Source organism: Zophobas morio, unplaced genomic scaffold, assembly GCF_036711695.1.
Source record: "Zophobas morio isolate AGI-343-1 ecotype UQ-CSIRO unplaced genomic scaffold, CSIRO_AGI_Zmor_V1 ptg000017l, whole genome shotgun sequence".
Classification (NCBI taxonomy): Eukaryota; Metazoa; Arthropoda; class Insecta; order Coleoptera; family Tenebrionidae; genus Zophobas; species Zophobas morio.
In genome coordinates this window covers 10,195,278-10,212,667 of record NW_026972122.1, presented here as the reverse complement: position 1 = coordinate 10,212,667, position 17,390 = coordinate 10,195,278, and the positions used below count along the sequence as shown (strand labels likewise).

At 33.6% G+C, this 17,390-nt stretch overlaps 1 protein-coding gene across 1 annotated transcript in view; it reads left to right on the top strand.

Moving 5' to 3' along the window:
• Positions 1-17,390, top strand: part of LOC135130100 (uncharacterized) — a 188,722-nt gene that overhangs the window by 152,224 nt on the left and 19,108 nt on the right. The window contains exon 3 of the mRNA XM_064057421.1: positions 3,291-3,437. Coding sequence (XP_063913491.1) covers positions 3,291-3,437 — 147 coding nt within the window. The remainder of the gene's footprint in view (positions 1-3,290; positions 3,438-17,390) is intronic.

Here is a 17,390-nt window from a genome sequence, read left to right as displayed (position 1 = left end):
ACATCTAGCACTAACACATCGTGAAGGCATCAACGGTAACCGATCTAGTATCGAGGAACCATGTCACAATTGAGATTTATGTCGGCGCATATAGACCTAGCTCTAGAGATCCAAAGATTTTAGGATAATGTGTATTGTGTATGAAATAATATGTAGAAATTTAAAATAGGCTATACTCTGTCAAATCAAAATTGAAATATATCATATTTAAATATTTTGGATTTTTATCCGTGATGGGGTCAGGTAATTTTATTATCAAGTTTTCAAATGTGACAGATGCCAATGACTTGTAGGAAAGAAAAATCTATGCGACGCTATTTGTTTTTCCAAAAATTTGACATTGCAGTCATTGCATCCTTTTTCTTCAGTTGTAACATCGTACTGTTTTACTGTTTCTTTACAATAAATTTTGCAAATAATAAAACTGAGCAGAATCTGCAAACATGTTTGACAAGATTTCCTCAACAGTCAGGAGTTCCTGTTACAACATGAAATTGAACAATGGGTATTGACGAAAGTATTACAGAACATTTTTGAAGTGAACACGTGCTTTGAACAAAATGGTGAACAGCATAAATTTGCTTTTTTTTATTGTAATGAATTAGTTTTATTTTTTAATAAGATATAAAACATTTAGGCAATCAGCTATACATATGCGTGTGATTTTTATCATGCGTCCTTGAGCATTTAATAAAGTTCAAATCTGAGAGGCGGCACGTATTCATGACGTACTTCGACTCGATAATCATTTGTAGAAACTCTGTATTAGTAGGTTTTGTAGCTCTATCCCGTAGATACAGAACTATCTGTCGACTTGTGGAGGGTGTAAAACCCCATAGCCTGCTAGGTCTTGCTGCACATGCGTATTTAATTGTTTTTAGTAATTCTAATTTTTAAGATTTTGAAAAAGTAGACACAATATAAGAAAATTTTTATTTTATATTTTTCACACGCAATTTTTTTCTGTACGTACCACGGCAGTCTCATAAATTTTGTTTTTATATCAATTTTACATCAATTTTTATGACATTATTTGAATTCCTTGAATTTTATATCATGGCTAAATAGATTGCTACAATTTTGCAACTATTACGTCCTCGGATGGGTTGGTGCACGAGAAGAACAGACAACATGATTAACTTTTCATTCTATATACGATAGTATATTATCATATTACCTATTCTCTATCCCAAGTTTTCATTCAAATTTATGGTAAATCATAAATTAATATCTCTAATGTTTTTCCGGGATTCGATAACACCCAATCATTTCTTAAACGGTTGGAAAACTATTTTGAGAGATTAATAAATTGTTAGATATCACATCTAATGCGACCTTGTTCATAGAATCCTCAGAGAATTCTCAATTTATTACCCGATCGTATTTTCTTGGTAGAATTCTAAAAGAATGGCGTTTGAACAGGCACTAACATGTTGATGGAACAACTGTTATTTCAATTTTCTAAGTTTATAAAACTGTATTAAGCTGAAAATTTATTCGTGTCCAACAAACTTAACGAAAATAAGTCTATAAAGGCTACCCTGGGGCCTAAATAGTTTTTGTATTTAGATTATTATTAGGTTTTTAGTGTTTGTGTCGGAGATCCTAACTGCTTTAACTCTCTAGATCGTACCCAAAAGCATTTCTAGGGAAAAACTATATTTCCTAATGGAATTAAAAGCACTAGACATGAGGTTCTAGCATCATCCCGTATTTGATTACCGAGTAAAAGATACTAGACACGAAATCTTGAAAACTGTTTTCTAGAAGATTTTATGTGTACACAATTTAATAATTGCGGAATTGAAGGAATCTTTATATTTTACTTTTATGTAAAAGTTATGATCACTTTAAAAATTGTGCGTAGAAACGACTACGTAGCGTTGCTACCAGTTAACTAAATAGAGAGTGTTCGCATGAGAAGATGTAGCACAATTGGTATTGAAAACTAACCTTTTGGCGAAAATTCTGGAAGACAGATTTTGACCAACTCAGTCGAAACATTGCGTGTTCATGTATCAATTGTATTGAAAACTTATTCGGCGAACTTTCGGAAAAAGTGGATGATAAAAAATTATAAAAAAAAGTGTTTGCGCAAGATTATTTCAAACTCTTTAAAAAAAGTCCTCAAGTGATCCTTAAGATTCTTTCATATATTAAAAACAAAGATACGAAGGACTCATAACATTATTTCAAACATTTTCAAAAACAAAATACCAGACTTTTCCGAAGTGTTTTCTACTACTTTCACACATAGTACACAAAAGCCCGAAAAGATTCGCTTATATTCCTAAAAAGGATATTCGGCGGCCCCAAGGTTCTTTTAAAGTTATTCAAAAACAAAGGATCAAGAGTATCCGAGACATTTTTAAATTGTATATTACCGAAAACTTGTATATTTCACTAACGTTTGACAGTATAGTTTTCGGGCTCGGTTAAACATTGTGCTCCACCAGGAATACGACCATTGTAATCAAAATTAAATAATTTCATTGTCCGTTTACCCAAAACTTTGTAATTGTTGCATTAGAATAGGCTAGATCGTCAACCTATTTAATCTCATGTCTCACCGGACATATTTGTTAGTAATTCCACAAATAAATAAATGCCAGTATTAAACTGAATCACCCCGTATAGTTATAGCCCGCTATACACCCGAGAGGATTTTATTGATGGTGCTCATTCAAATACAGTTTTCTTTTTACTACCATTTTACTTTTCAACCCGATCAGAGACTAGAGTTTCGCAACTGAAAATAATCTTTTTAAAATTTAGTTTATTACTGCAGTATTATCCTGCGCTGCGGAAAAAATATGAAGTGCGTATCATGAACGCAAAGTGTCTTTGTTATTCTCAAGAGACTGTCGCACGCCCACCTTCTGTTTCTGGCACAAAGTATCACTCTGCGTTCTTGATATACAAATAACTGTTGTTGTTTGATTACTACAGAAACAATAATCGCACACTGTGGAAATGGGTCACTCAAATGCGGCGAAGTAGTTTCTAGACAACTTACAACCCCCAATTTAACAGAAAGCAGGAAAATTGCACGTAGACGTTTATATACTTTTTGATGTTATAGAAAAAATTTACATATAAAACGTGCAATAATGAAGAATACTGTTTGATATAATTTTGCTGATAAATTAATGTAAACATCTACGATCATTACCACCTCCGCTTCCTTTGAGATCTAGCTTTTGAGTATATCTTCTCATCGTGTACATACCAACAAAACTATTTAGTTAGTTAACGGCTGGATTATACACATAAACGTCTTTTTGTTTCAGAAACCATTACGAGAGCTCGGCTTAAAACGTTTATGGTCGGCGGTGAAGTCAACTAACAACAATACAGAACCACAGGGTGAACAGGGTTTAGAGTCTACCATAGAGGAAACGAAACCCGGTCCTAACTGCTCGCTTCCCTTATTGCAGGTAATAATAAAGATATAATTTCCTCAACGACTGCCGTGAAGTAATATAGCGTCCATGAAAAGAATACGGAATTCGGTTAATGATAATGTTTTACTCTTACAAAAATATTTTCACCCTTGAGTGCGAAACGAACCTACAATAATCTGTAATTGAAATCTGCTAGTAAAACAGAAATGCAAGTTAATTGGAAGGCTGTAATTGAACTACTTACTAACAATGAGATATTATTACAAATTCAGGAATTCATTCATGCACAGCAGGTAATTCGAGTCGAATTATAATGTTCCGGAATAACAAGATTAAGGAGAAAAGCTTGAAATGGAACATTAGATAATAGAGAATATGCAGATTTCCTGGAGTGAACAGATCACTTCAAATCCATGAAAATTCTATTCAAATAGATTTAACGTCTCCTATTTTAATCGCACAATCATAGGAGACACTTTTTGTAGAGCGTTCAATTCTCTATAAAAATATGCGATTGAATTTTTTTCACGACACACGACGGGCTAGCAATAAAAATCAGAAGGTGCAAACAAAAATTTTCCCATGTTCTTCTTATGGGAAATAGAAAAACGCGATGCGGACGGTCTTAATATTAATATTAAGAGCTCAAATTTTAACTGGTATTTTTTTACGTTGAAAAGAAACTTTTGAACCTCTTTGCACGAAAAAAAAAATTATTTTTTTTTTTGAATCACCCTAATATACATATATTGGACTTGCAAATCGCTTACACTCAATTTAAATTGATAAATCACAGACAACTTAATAAATTTTTGGCTTGATTTACAAAAAAGTGTTGAAACATTTTAGAGTTTTTTTTTTGTTCAACTTTCACAAGTTAGTTTTTCCAAAAATGTAGATGTCATGTTGGCTACTTCTAAATTATTTTATATCATCCTGTATCAAACATCAATGAATCATTTACGTTAGTGATTTCAGTCTGATGAATGAAACTTTGTGGCATTAAAAAAAGTATTTTATCTATGATGGTCCAGTTATTCGCTTTTAATATCGTCCATTTCAAATAAATTATGATAGTCCAAACTAATCTACGTATACAGTTCGATTCTTTTAATTTGACAAAGGGTTACGAAATACGCATATTCTTTGTAGTAAGAGCCACAGCGAGTTAGAAGAAGACAGAAACTGAAACATCCCAGATGTTTTATTTGCGATGGTTTTCAGCACTTACGCAAAATTACAAGAATCGAACTATAGTTACGAAATTCAACGAGTGCTACGAGTTCTGATTAGCTAAGTCGAAAACACAATTACCATTTGAATGAGATTTATTCCTCTTCGTCTTAAAAACAGGTTGTTACTATCATCAAGTAGTAATCAACTTAAATCCTCACTTATCTGCGACAAAGAGCATCTGAACATCCTTCAGCAACCCCACTTTTCTTCTACAACTCCTTTAAATACGGCAAAAGGTGAACATCAAACTTATAATTTATTATTTTTCATGTTACTTTCTTTTGTTTCGAGATCTCGTCCGTAAAGTTTTTCCAACCTGGGACTCCTGAAGTTAATGGAAACAGCACTGCTTGTACTCGTGTTTTGTGTTCATCTTCATAACATAACATCAAGAAATGATACTGATACTATAAACACATTTTAAATTCATAATATAAATATAAAAGAAAATTCTCGCAGTGAGAATCGAAATGTACAATCCTTTATTCATACAAATGTAAATAATTTTTTAAATCATTGTAACTTAAATACCCTTAGTATCGGGGTGCTCTGCTAGTACCCTTTCGTTGGCGCTGCCGTATGAAGTGAGGTGACACCAACGGATCACCATAACGCGCTCTCATTGGCTGTCACCACTCAAACAGTCCAGAGTAGAAGGGACAACCGCTATAAAAAGGTTGCGCTCGTTGCAATAAATCGGCTGACACGATTCCAACACCCTCCCCCAACTTACGATTGACAGCCCTTATGCAATCCTATACGGTCATTGCCGCGATTACACCCAGTAAAGAAATTCTTTATATGACGAGCGGATCAGACAGAGAGCCGCAATTCCACATCATCCAAGGCGAGAAGATTAAGAGGGTTAAGAGTATTACGAATTAAACTTACCGTCACTTCTGCGATTACGCCGAATAACGCAATTCCTTCTACGAAGAGCGGATCTCACAGATAGCCACAGTTCCACTTCACCTGAGGCGAGAAGACTAAAACTGCAAATTGCGTGGAATAATGCATATATATTTAAGAATAAATGTCTTGTACCACCATCCAAGAAACGGAATCTAGAAACTGATGTATATTTTTGAATCAGAAAACTTCTAACTCCATAAATTTCTGGAAATTTTTTATTTTAATAAAAATTCTTCATTTCCAATACTGAAAAAATAATTTTAATTGAAAAATTAATTACCAATGTTGATCCTATTTTATACTTTAAACATTTTCTTCTTAAAGGTCCAAGGATACGTTGCTCACTATTCTTGTTAAATGGGGGTAATTACAATCTATGATGCGTTAAAAAACAAAAACTCAGATTATTGTGGTTTAAATAAATACATTTAAATTAAAATTATGCAATGAGAAAATGGCAATGTTGCTGGGCCTATAATTCACCTAATTAATAACTGTAATTTGAGAGGTATGTTTCAGGAAGAGTTAAAAATAGCTAAAATAACGTCAGTGAATAAAAAGAAGGGAAATCCGAACTTACTGAATAATTAAACAAGTCAAACGATTTTATGATGTTCAACCTTAATTGTGCTAGTCTTCTCTTCTGAACATTTCTTTATCTAACTAGGTAGTACCGCACCGGTACTACTTCCATGTACAAATTTTTAAACTGATCACGTCCTCTGAATAGCCGCAATCCCGCCTTCTATTTTAGACTATAGTTGGCGCTGCGCTTCATTAAGTTTAAAATGAATGTGCAACAATATTCGGCTGTTCTTGCACATTAGGGTGGGTGAATGTTCAGATGAGAAAACTAGCACAATTGCGGTCGAACATCATAAAATCGTTTAACCTGTTTAATTGTGCAAATGTCTTCTCATCTGAACATTTCTTTATCTAATTAGGTAGACGTTTAAAGAAATATTGTTGCACAGCTGAAAAGTATGTATGTATATACAATTATACATGTACAGAAAAAACTAATAAGAGCATATAATGTTTATGAAAAGGTTGTGCCAAAGGCCAGAGGTCGCACCAGATAGGTACTGAAGAACTATTGTGGGATCCCAGGTTGTTAAATATCTCGGTTTTGTTGGTCTTTGTCGTTTAACCCCTTTCAAAAACCGCTTTATGCAAATGTTATTACCAACATCATTAGGTAATATTAGAGCAAGGGCAGAATTAAATATGGCATACTTGTGTGTCAATGTATCTAGTAAGTATTGGAAGAAACTCAAGATTTCAACATGTGTAGAACAGAATAGAGTTACGGCTTTTTGATTACAGTCAGTCCACCACAGTTTGTAGGTGACCTGATACTGTTTTAATGTGGTTGGAGCTAAGGAATTTATCATTGTTTCGAGGAAAGCAAATTTCCTTGCTTATATGCCTGCCGGAGACAAGTCCTGCCGTCAACATAAGGGAATCTGTCAGTGGGTGAACTAGACTGAAAGGAGAAGAAAGTGGGCCATTGCGGAACTACCAAGATACCCTCTGCTCTATTACGAATTTTCTTATTTAACATTCTCAATATACGAGAAAAAGGTGGAAACGCATAGAAAAAGAATTGGCTCCATGACAGGGCAAATGCGTCTACCGTGAGTGAGTCGTGGTTTACAGACCAGGGTACATATGTCATGCATTTATGGTTTAGGTAGGATGCAAATAGGTCTATCTCAGGATTACCAAATGTGAAGCGCAGCACCAACTAAGTAGACTCTAAAATAGGAGGCGAGATCCCGTTTATTCATAGGACATGATCAATTTAAAAGTTTGTGCGTGGAAGTAGTACGAATGCAGTACTACCTAGTTAGATAAAGGAAATGTTCAGATGAGAAGACGTTTGCACAATTACAAACCAACAGCTATTTTACCAATAATTTCTAAAATATTTGAATATGTAATTTTCAATAGTATTATTTTATTATAAATTAATTTCACAATATACTAACACAGGCATAACAAACACAAACTCGGTTTTTGTCAATCATATTTTACAAAACACTCTTTCATCCGGCTAAATGTCAAAATCCTACACATTTTAAACAAAAACGTTGCTCTTAATTTTTTAAAATACTCGAAATTTATAAGTCAGTCAAAGAGCTAAATTAAATTGTGTTAACGAACAGAATTATTTTAATACTTCTATTCTGTCTCCTCTTCTAGCGATTCCTTAAAACTTACTACACCTGAGTTCACTTAAGTTTTTTATACATTTTAGGCTTTGTCCTTTACAGTTTGGTATTTAGCGTCTCTGCAAACTACCCTGGAAATGGTGCTACTTTACTTTTACCTGATCACGTGTCTATTTCCGTCCAATTTCTCATTACTTGTTTGAGTTCGGTGTCAACATATCCCTCTGCAGCGCTATCAGACTTTCAGCCTCCATGACGCTTTAGAGCATGCATATCTGCCCACGTATCTGCCAATAATGATGTTGAGGATCTCCGAAAACAATGACCTGTATAATTCGCTGGTGCAGATAATCCTAATGCCGTGGCCATTTTCTTTGGAATTGCTCCAATTGTATTCACTTCATCAGGCTACTGGGTACATTTACCTTCGCTGTGGGTGATAAAGAATCGATTGTACTTGCCATGACTAGGACACAAATCGTTATATTTTCGAAATAAATAAATTTATTCATTCAATACTTTCTTCTGCTATGGCAAATTCCGCATAATTTTAGTTTTTGAATTTGGTAAGATTATCCTGATAAATCGTCCTTCGTCTTACCAAATTTGTGATCTCCTCGGGTTTGTCATCAAAAATTCCAACTATTGAAATAACCTGAAAGTGTAGTAAATTTGAGATTGTTTTTTCAGTGTAAATTTCAAGAAAATCGCAACTAGTACCAATATCTTGTATCACCGTTTGCTGTTCATTGGACTCATTGACTTTTCCAACCCGCATGCCATTTTGGAATCTGTCCCAGCGTTAGAAACAACCATCGCAAAAGTTCGGCGAAAACTGCGACCCGTATATTTCTAGGGACATTTTAATCCAACAAATTCTGCAATTTTGAGTAAGCATAAATCCAATGCTGTAAATAATAACATTTGAGAGAGTTTTTTCAAATATCAGCAAACAAAATTATAATTCAGAAACTTGATAATTTTTGTGACATTTTCAAAATAATTTCCAGCTTTTTTCAAATGAAATATTGTTAGCAGGATGAAATACAATGTTGTGTGTTATACGTCCGTGAACTCTGTTTACGGTATTCATTTCGATATTCACGACGAGGCGACGAAGCTCCTTCGTACTATAAAATATAAGTTCCCTGATTATAAGCGTTGCTGTTATTTTAAAAAAATACACGTTGCTATGAATAAATATACAGTTGCAATGCTGATCACGTTAATATTTATATTATCTGTATTATAAAAATGTATAGTATAAATATGAAATTTTCATTGCAAGAATGAATTCCATTTTAAAATAAATGATTAAATGTCAGGGTGCAGCGAAAATATCACACATCTGTTGTAAGTTTGCCCACTATATGAAAACCTTCGATTGTTCTTTTTAGGGAACGAGCCCGATCAACGAGTAATCTTTGACCTTTTGGAAAATCCAATACTTAAATTTGAGAGCTATCTACACGATTATTTTAAGAGAAGTGATGGAGTTAAGGTCCTACGACATCACATTACTCACTGGATGCTCCCTCTTGTTTGTAATTCCTTAAAAAATATAAATTGTGTATCGATTAATAACCTAACAACATATTTTGCGTATGTAACGTGTCAATAAATAAAGTCTCGACAGCAGTCAAATCAATCTTGTACAAAAATTAAAATTGAATCCAACCTTTTTTTTGTTTTTGATGTTGGAATTGTGAAGTAGTAAGTCGTAGACACACAGGTCCGTAAACTAAGGGTGCAGGATCGCTGCCACCAGTATTCAAGCTTGACTTTAATAAAGCAAGAACAGCCGAAATGTCGAAATGTGGAACTGTCGAAATTTGAATGCTCGAACAAAGCCAGCTATGGATTTTTTATTGTTCCATTTTCAACTAATAAGACAAATTTTCAAAAATCCATGGGTTTCTTTGATCGTCTTTTTTATACATTTCTCGATACTTCCGAGTTAAAAAAACTGATGAAAGATATACATGTGATAACTCTTTAAATTCAATGCTCACTATGATTACTAACAGATTTTCAAATAAATAGACGCCAGCTGCAATGTAATTACTGCCATCAAACGTCAAAATAAACAGTGCTTATTAAAACCATGCAGTCTTGCCTATTCGAAGAAAATCTACCTAGTTGTTTGAGGCTATTATTATGTAATTTACTAGAAAATTCGATTATAGTTGAGGCTGTAAATTACACGAGTTTTGCATGTTGATAACAACTGGAAAAATTCAAGGCAAACAGCTTTAATACAAGCTTTTCTGTTGTGATTACTTTTTTTATTTATTTAAACACGAAATCTGTGTTATTTTAAACCAAGTTTACTGCGAGAAAGAAACTTTCATTAAAACTGTTAACAATGTTATTTTGTCAACCAACAAAATAATATATTCCTGCCAGTTAAAAACAAAAGGTAACCATAATTGTAAAGCAATTTCATTATAATTAAATTTCGTGGGCAACAAAGGCCACGTGATCATTGCCTACACTTAAAACAGTTCATTCTATTTCGAATGGGGTCAATAAGCTTCATTTCGATGAATACTTTTCATTTAATTTATTGCGTTTGCGTGTAAGTTAAGTGTTTTAATTATAGATACCAATACCCATGGTGAAAGTAAAAAGGTTATTCGCGGAAACTTGATACAATTTGTTGTCAATATACCTCCAATGCTTTATTTCGTTTCGTTGTTTTTGGAAAGTGTATAACAAAGAATAGAAATTTACATGTAGTGTATCTAAAATTTAACCGTTGACAGATTCAGCCAGAGAAAAGACACCAAATCTTATGGTAACGTGTCTATTTTAGTTATTGTTAGGTACCTATTTTTCTATAGTCATGAAATGAGTTATGTCAGGACTCTTATGTTAAGTGCTTTATCAATGTAAAATTGCATGAGTAAGGAGCGGATTTATATGCACAAATATTTTGGAAATGTATGGAAACGGTTCACCAATTATTCGTCAAGAAATTTTTTTTTTGCTTCATCAAGGGTAACTTGTTTTTTTAAATTGCATTACCATATAATTAATGCATTTTTTAATAGAGCTTTTTTTCTAAATTCATTGATATAGCACAATCATGCTTTCTTTTTGAATGAAACGGCAAAATAAATTATTAAAATAAATTAATTAACCAATAATAACAAAAACCAAAATTAAACTTCTGTTTTCTACAAAAGATGCTCAAAATGCTCTCCATTTACTTTCTGACAGTAAAAAAGACGCTGAATAAAATTTTGTAGTGAGTTAATGAGCATTTCTGGACGAATGTAAGTTCCCGTAAGTCTTTAATGTGAATCGCTTTATTGATATAAACACGATTCTTCATAGTTTCTGCTGGTAACTCCGGATTTCGGTAATTAGGAAACAATTCTCTAAGTCTAGGCACTATACGTCCCCGCAACAGCTTTAAGTATCCCTCAGAATTTAAATTCCCATTAATAAAAAAAGGACCAATTACATGGTAACCAATAATACCGTATCAATAATAATTTTGCAGTAGTACAAAACTAACGTTTACTTGAAAATAATAAATACTAAAACTAATTTCAAATTTTTATGTACAGTGAATTTCTTGCAGTGTCAGTGTTAATAAATGTATTCATCCAAAACGAAAATCAGTGGACAATATGCCCCATGGTGTAATAAACAAATTATTTGCTTGATAAATGAAAAAGCTACAAAATAAACTGGAAAATGGAAACTTGCAGGACTATAATATGGTTAACGCACTTAGGGCTGATATCAGAACCTCAAAATATTTAGGAATTTTTTCAAAACAAAAAATAAAATTGCACCCCTTCCCTCTGTAATGACTTAATACTCAATTGATAGTTGATACATCTGTAGCTTTTTTATTCAAGCATTTGCTTCTCTTGGTGGATCAACTAATGGGATGAACGGACACAAACGAGTGGTAATAGTTTGACATTAATTAAAGTAGATGAGGAAGCTGTAACCAAAGCAACACGTAAGCTTAAATCAACGTTAACAACTGGGCCGGATTTAATCCAATTTTTTCTTTTTAAAAACTGTCCGTCATTTTTTCGAAGCCACTAACGAGCATTTTTGATGTAAAGCTTGCATGTCCTGATATTTGGAAATAATCCCGAGTCACACCGATTTATAAAAAGTAATCGGTTCGATATGTTCAATTATTTATTATAGGCTCCTAGTTATTATTAATAATTAAAATCATTTTTTTTTAACAGATTCTGTGTTATTTTATGTACTCTCATGTATTCAGCATAATTACTCATAATTAGTATGTCCTTGTAAACAGCAAGCCCACCGTCACTAACACAACGGTGAAAACTCAATATATGTTGTTCTAGATAGACAGGGTCAACTAAATATACACGGGCTTCTTCCAAAGCTTTTGATAGAATAAATCATATTTGTTTAATTAAAAAACTTGAAAATCTTAGGCTTTCACGTTATTTTACAGTTTTGATGGAATCTTATTTACAAAATCGTTCTCAGTATCTTTCCTGTTTGAGATAGCGTTCCATATTTATAGTCAGCAGTCTGAAGTACCACAAGGGCAAGTGTTTGCACCACTACTCTTTATAATATTGTTACGTTTTTCGGTGATTTAAAATCAGCGTGGGTAAAACTCAACAATTTATTTCTTAGTTAAGTCAAATTTACACGACTGATTACACAGTGATTATGTACACAATAATTCTGACTGGAATGGATTTGACTAGACTCAACTTCTCCCATTGTCTGGATTTCCAGACTGCTCCCGACGGTGGTTTCCCTTTAAACAGCCACGTGGTCCTTCTCGAAGATCTCCGTCACCGCTTCTAGGCTTGTTCTAGAACACCCATCGCGACTTTCGCTTCCAGGCTTTTCTTAAGCGAACGCTGTCCGGCCGCCGTCATGGGCGATGAGTCATCGCCGCACATACTAGAAAACCCATAGGCGTCATACCGGGGCGGCGTATGGGTTTATTTCGTAACAATACATGTATACCTATTACCTATATTATGCAAACGACATCAGAAAGGAAGTGACATCCAATTGTATGCCTCGATACAACTTGAGAATTAACGATTATTTTTAAATACCACTACCTAAAACTAACATTCTCAAACTTTCACCACTATATCGGGTTATTCTCAACCATTTGGATATTGAGCATAGCCTTGATATTTTTTCGCAGATGTCAAAGAAATTTATCTCAGTCATTTAGCGTAATTCTTGTTTGAGTTAGGTGTAGATATGTTTAGTATATAATTTACTGGTATTTTTTTAGTAACTTTGTAATTGCCCTTTGAGATAGATAGAAAACGTTTTCACCTGCGAACAGAAGATTTTTATGACCGGATTATATTTTCGTAACGAGTGGACCTACTAAATTCAACCAGTTTTCAAGGAATTTTAAGTAAAATTTGCAAATGTTACTGTTCTTTAGGCTGACTTTGCCCAGTCACTGAAGCATAGCATTCAAAGAAAACCTGAATTCGTACTGAGGTAGATATTGCAATTTTTCAACGGTAACTGGTTTAATAATGTGTTAAACAGATAGTCCTCAGTACCTCCGTTAAAGAGTTGAAGTGTGAGTTGGCATTTTGCAACGAAAATTGATTGGACTCATTTTTTTAAGACACTATAATAGCAAAAAGATACCGAACCAATATTCTAGATGTATTCATTAACTAATTATATGATAAATTAGGGAAGGATTCTTCCAGCAGGATGGGGCCACTGCACGTACAGTCAGGGATACTCTAGCTTTTCTACAACAATTTTAAGAGGAAAGAATACTTAGTCAGGATCTATGGACTGCAAGGTAACCTGACCCCACGCCTTCCCTATCCACTTGAAAGATATTGTTTTTAAAATAATCTGTCCATGCTATTGAAGAACTAAAAAGCAAAACTGGAAACTAGTGCAACCGAGACGCTAATAATGTGTTTTTGATAACATGAAAAGACGGATTGTAGTGTACCTGCAACCCAGTGGCTATCATTCGTGTTATTAGTCATTAAATAAAAAATAAGACATCAACCATGTGTAAACTCCATTAGTTTGTTTACGCCAACATAAGCTCACTTTGTAATTGGAATTGACTGGATTTATCCAGGATCATGACTTCAACAGTGGAACCAAGTGGGTGGATGGTCAAATATTCGTAATTTTATTATCGATACAAGAGTCGCTATCCTAGAAAGAATATCTGAGACAAAACAGACCACACGTTCTATTTTTTTTTTTTTTTGTTTTCAATGGTCACGATCTCTTATTTTTTGTTACTCGTCTGGTATTTACGAAAGCAGAATTTGACTTAAGTATCCTCCTAGTCATTAGTTTCTTTGGACCAATCGAAAGTTCCATGTATCTCTTATTAACCTAACAGTTTTTCGTCAAAATTTTCGTCCAGAGTTATTTCTAAAAATTAAAAAAAAATCGCTTTGAAAACCAAACACAGGTTATTTCGGTTACACAACTACAGTGTGGCCAACATTCTAAAATTAAATTTCCCTTCAATTCATTAATATATGTCCGTTTGTCCCTCAAGATAATTCAAAATTACCATACTTTTTCCTTGAAAATAAATAAAGCTATTCTTTTCTCCATTTATCCCTTGAAGTTTAAAAGTAAGATAATAAGTTATTTACAGTGGGTGAATAAAATTGAGTGAGTAATTAAATCTTTTTGTATTTGAAAAATATTAAAGCGAAACAAACACGATAATATATTTTTACTTCCTGATCGTAATCTACGGAAGTATTGTAAGAGAGCCCATTAGGTGACTGACTGTTTTCATATTTTCTCGAGGGGTCATAATCCATAGAGTACGAAAAAGTGGATCTTCCGTTTCTGTCTGTCTGTCCGCCATCTATGCCAATTTTTGTTAGACAACCAAATCCGAAACTACCGGACCGATTGCTGTCAAATTTTATACGTGTGTTATGAATATTATGTAGATGTTAAGACACTAACCAAGTTTTGTCTAATGATCCCCACCAGGAATCTGACGAGGTCACCTCAGAATTGTACATAGTAAAAGAGTTTTAAATTGTATTAAATAATATAGTCCTACACGTGTAGTTTACGAATCCATTTAAGTTTTTACCCGAAACGTCCAGATTTTTGGAAAAAAGTCAAAATTATTAATTGTTTAATTCTTATGTTGTTGCAGGTTTACAATAACTATGCATGTATTATTTGGCATCCATTTTATTTCATTCATATAAGTGCTATTGAGGGAGTTCAGAGATTTCTCAAATTTTGTTAGTTCAAAAAACATGGTATCTATCCGTAGCGTGGAATTGATAATTCCATTGCTTTCATATTTTTTAGATTTGCTTATACGAGGTAATTCAAAAAGAATAATGGATGATTCAATTTATTTTATTCATAAAATCAGGAATTCTGAAACTGAATGCTTTGATAGATGTTTTAAAGTTATTGTCAACTTAGTAAATTTTTAATCAAAATATATCTGTTTACTCCCCCTAAAAAATGATGACGTCATTTCAAATTTTTGAATAGATCCTACCTAAAATATGCAGAATATGATGAGTTTTTGCTTGTGATTTATCACTGCATTAATAATTTTTAGACTGGCTTATGTAGGCGGCTCAAATAATTAATGCATGAGACTATTTATTTTATTGATTAAATCAGGATCGGCTCACATTAAATTTACAAATGGAAAGTAATAGCCAGCGTGTATAAATACATTTCTGAATTAGATTTATTAGCTTCACTGAGAACACTAAAATTTGGTAAAGTGTTGGATTGGATTGTTCAGAACAGCATAATAGATGAAATAGTTCCATGAGTTTCAAAAATAAACGTGTTTGGAAAACAAACCGCTAAAAATACTTTAGGAAAATATTATTTTTCAAAAACAAAGAAAATGTATCAAAAATAATAAATATTGAAATTTGCAGAAGGTTTTTTGTTCAGTTTTATAGTAAAATAAAAATTCAGCAAATTTTTTTTGTGACGATTTTTTTTATTAATGTATTGTTAATTAATTATTTCATGTTAATCAACTGATGCATACATATTCCTCTTTATTTTAGATTAAATTCCATTAAGATAGGTTCATAAATAAAAAAGTTCTTCGAGGTGACCCTTCCTAGCTAACTCACCCTAGTTTTTTAATTTTGCCAGATTTGGAAATAAGTATATAGATACTAATTGTTATTATTGTAATCTACTGAAATCTTTAAACTGTCCAATGTCCTGTCACATCACACCAACTGGGTTATTGTATCCTTAGATTTATCATGGTCGCGGTTCACAGCGATGGTAGTTTTCGTCACTCTAAACCAGCGGTATCCAAATTTATCTGGCTCACCGCCCCCTTTTCAAAAAGAAAATTACTGTACCTCCCTTGATACTTTCAGCATACAAAAACAAAAAGTGTTATTGTTAACAAAATATTCCAACCAAGAAAACAAAATATTCACTACGAATTACGAACAACAATTTTAAAATACTGTTACGAAATAAACCCATACGCCGCCTCTGTACGACGCCAATGGGTCTTCTAGTATGTAGTATAACTCATAGGCCGGACTGCACGGCGTTCTGTAAAGGAAAGCCTGGAAGCAGTTGTCGCGACGGGCCCAGAAAACCCTCGAAGCGGCGTTCTCGAACCCTCGAGAGGAACGAATAGGTTTAAATCGAGGCCACCGTCAGGAACGGTTATTATTCAGTGAATTCAGTCCACGAGAGTACAGTGAAGTTGCGCCGGAATTATTTTGTACATAATCGCGCTGTAATAAGTCGTGTAAATTCGAGTTAGTAAGAAATAAATTGTTGAGTTTTACCTATGCTGATTTTATTCACCGATCAACGTAACAATACCTAATCCTAGTGCTGATGTGTAAAATCGCTTTGATGCCATCCTATCAATTTATATATATTGACCAGGGCCTTTTTTGTCAACAGCATGTGTAAATCATCGCGATTAGTTATTTGTAATCAATTTCTTTTTTTAGTTAACAAATTTTTAGTATTGCATTAAATATGACAAAGGAAATGCAACAAAATGTTTGCTCCATAACCTATAATTCTTGACAAAGTGTCGGTATTCAACTCAACTCAAATAGTACTTGTTGTCCAGATATTTTTCGTGCTTCCCCTGCAATTGATTAAACGCCCCCAATTTTCCCCAGGAGCTTTATGCGTCCCACTGAATCCCACCAGCGCTTCCCCAGGGGGCGGTTCCGCCCAATCTGAGAACCACTGCTCTAAACAATTGATATTGAAATTCAGTTAAAAGTATAAATCAGGAAATAAACCTCTTCTCCAGTGGCGTAGCAGGGTTTAACTAGAAAGCTACAAAACTTTAAAAGTTCATTATCAAAGAACCTTTTTAACAGCTTTTTGGTAATTGTTTTTAAATTGGAAAGGGTCTTCATTTATTCTGCTGAATGGTGTCTACATTTAATGATGTAAGTGAAGATTAGAGATAATCGAGATTATCGAGATGTTCTTTTCCGATTGGTCCATTTGATACTTCTGCTCACACAATTTAACTATAATTTCTCGATTTCTGAACAGTTCTGTGCAATGACAGCTTGTAATTATTATTCATAAGTGATTTGAAAACGAGGCTTGAGTTTTTGTGCCCTCGTCTGGAAGAGGCGGCACACATTCATAAAAAAATGTGTGGTCTGATTGGCCC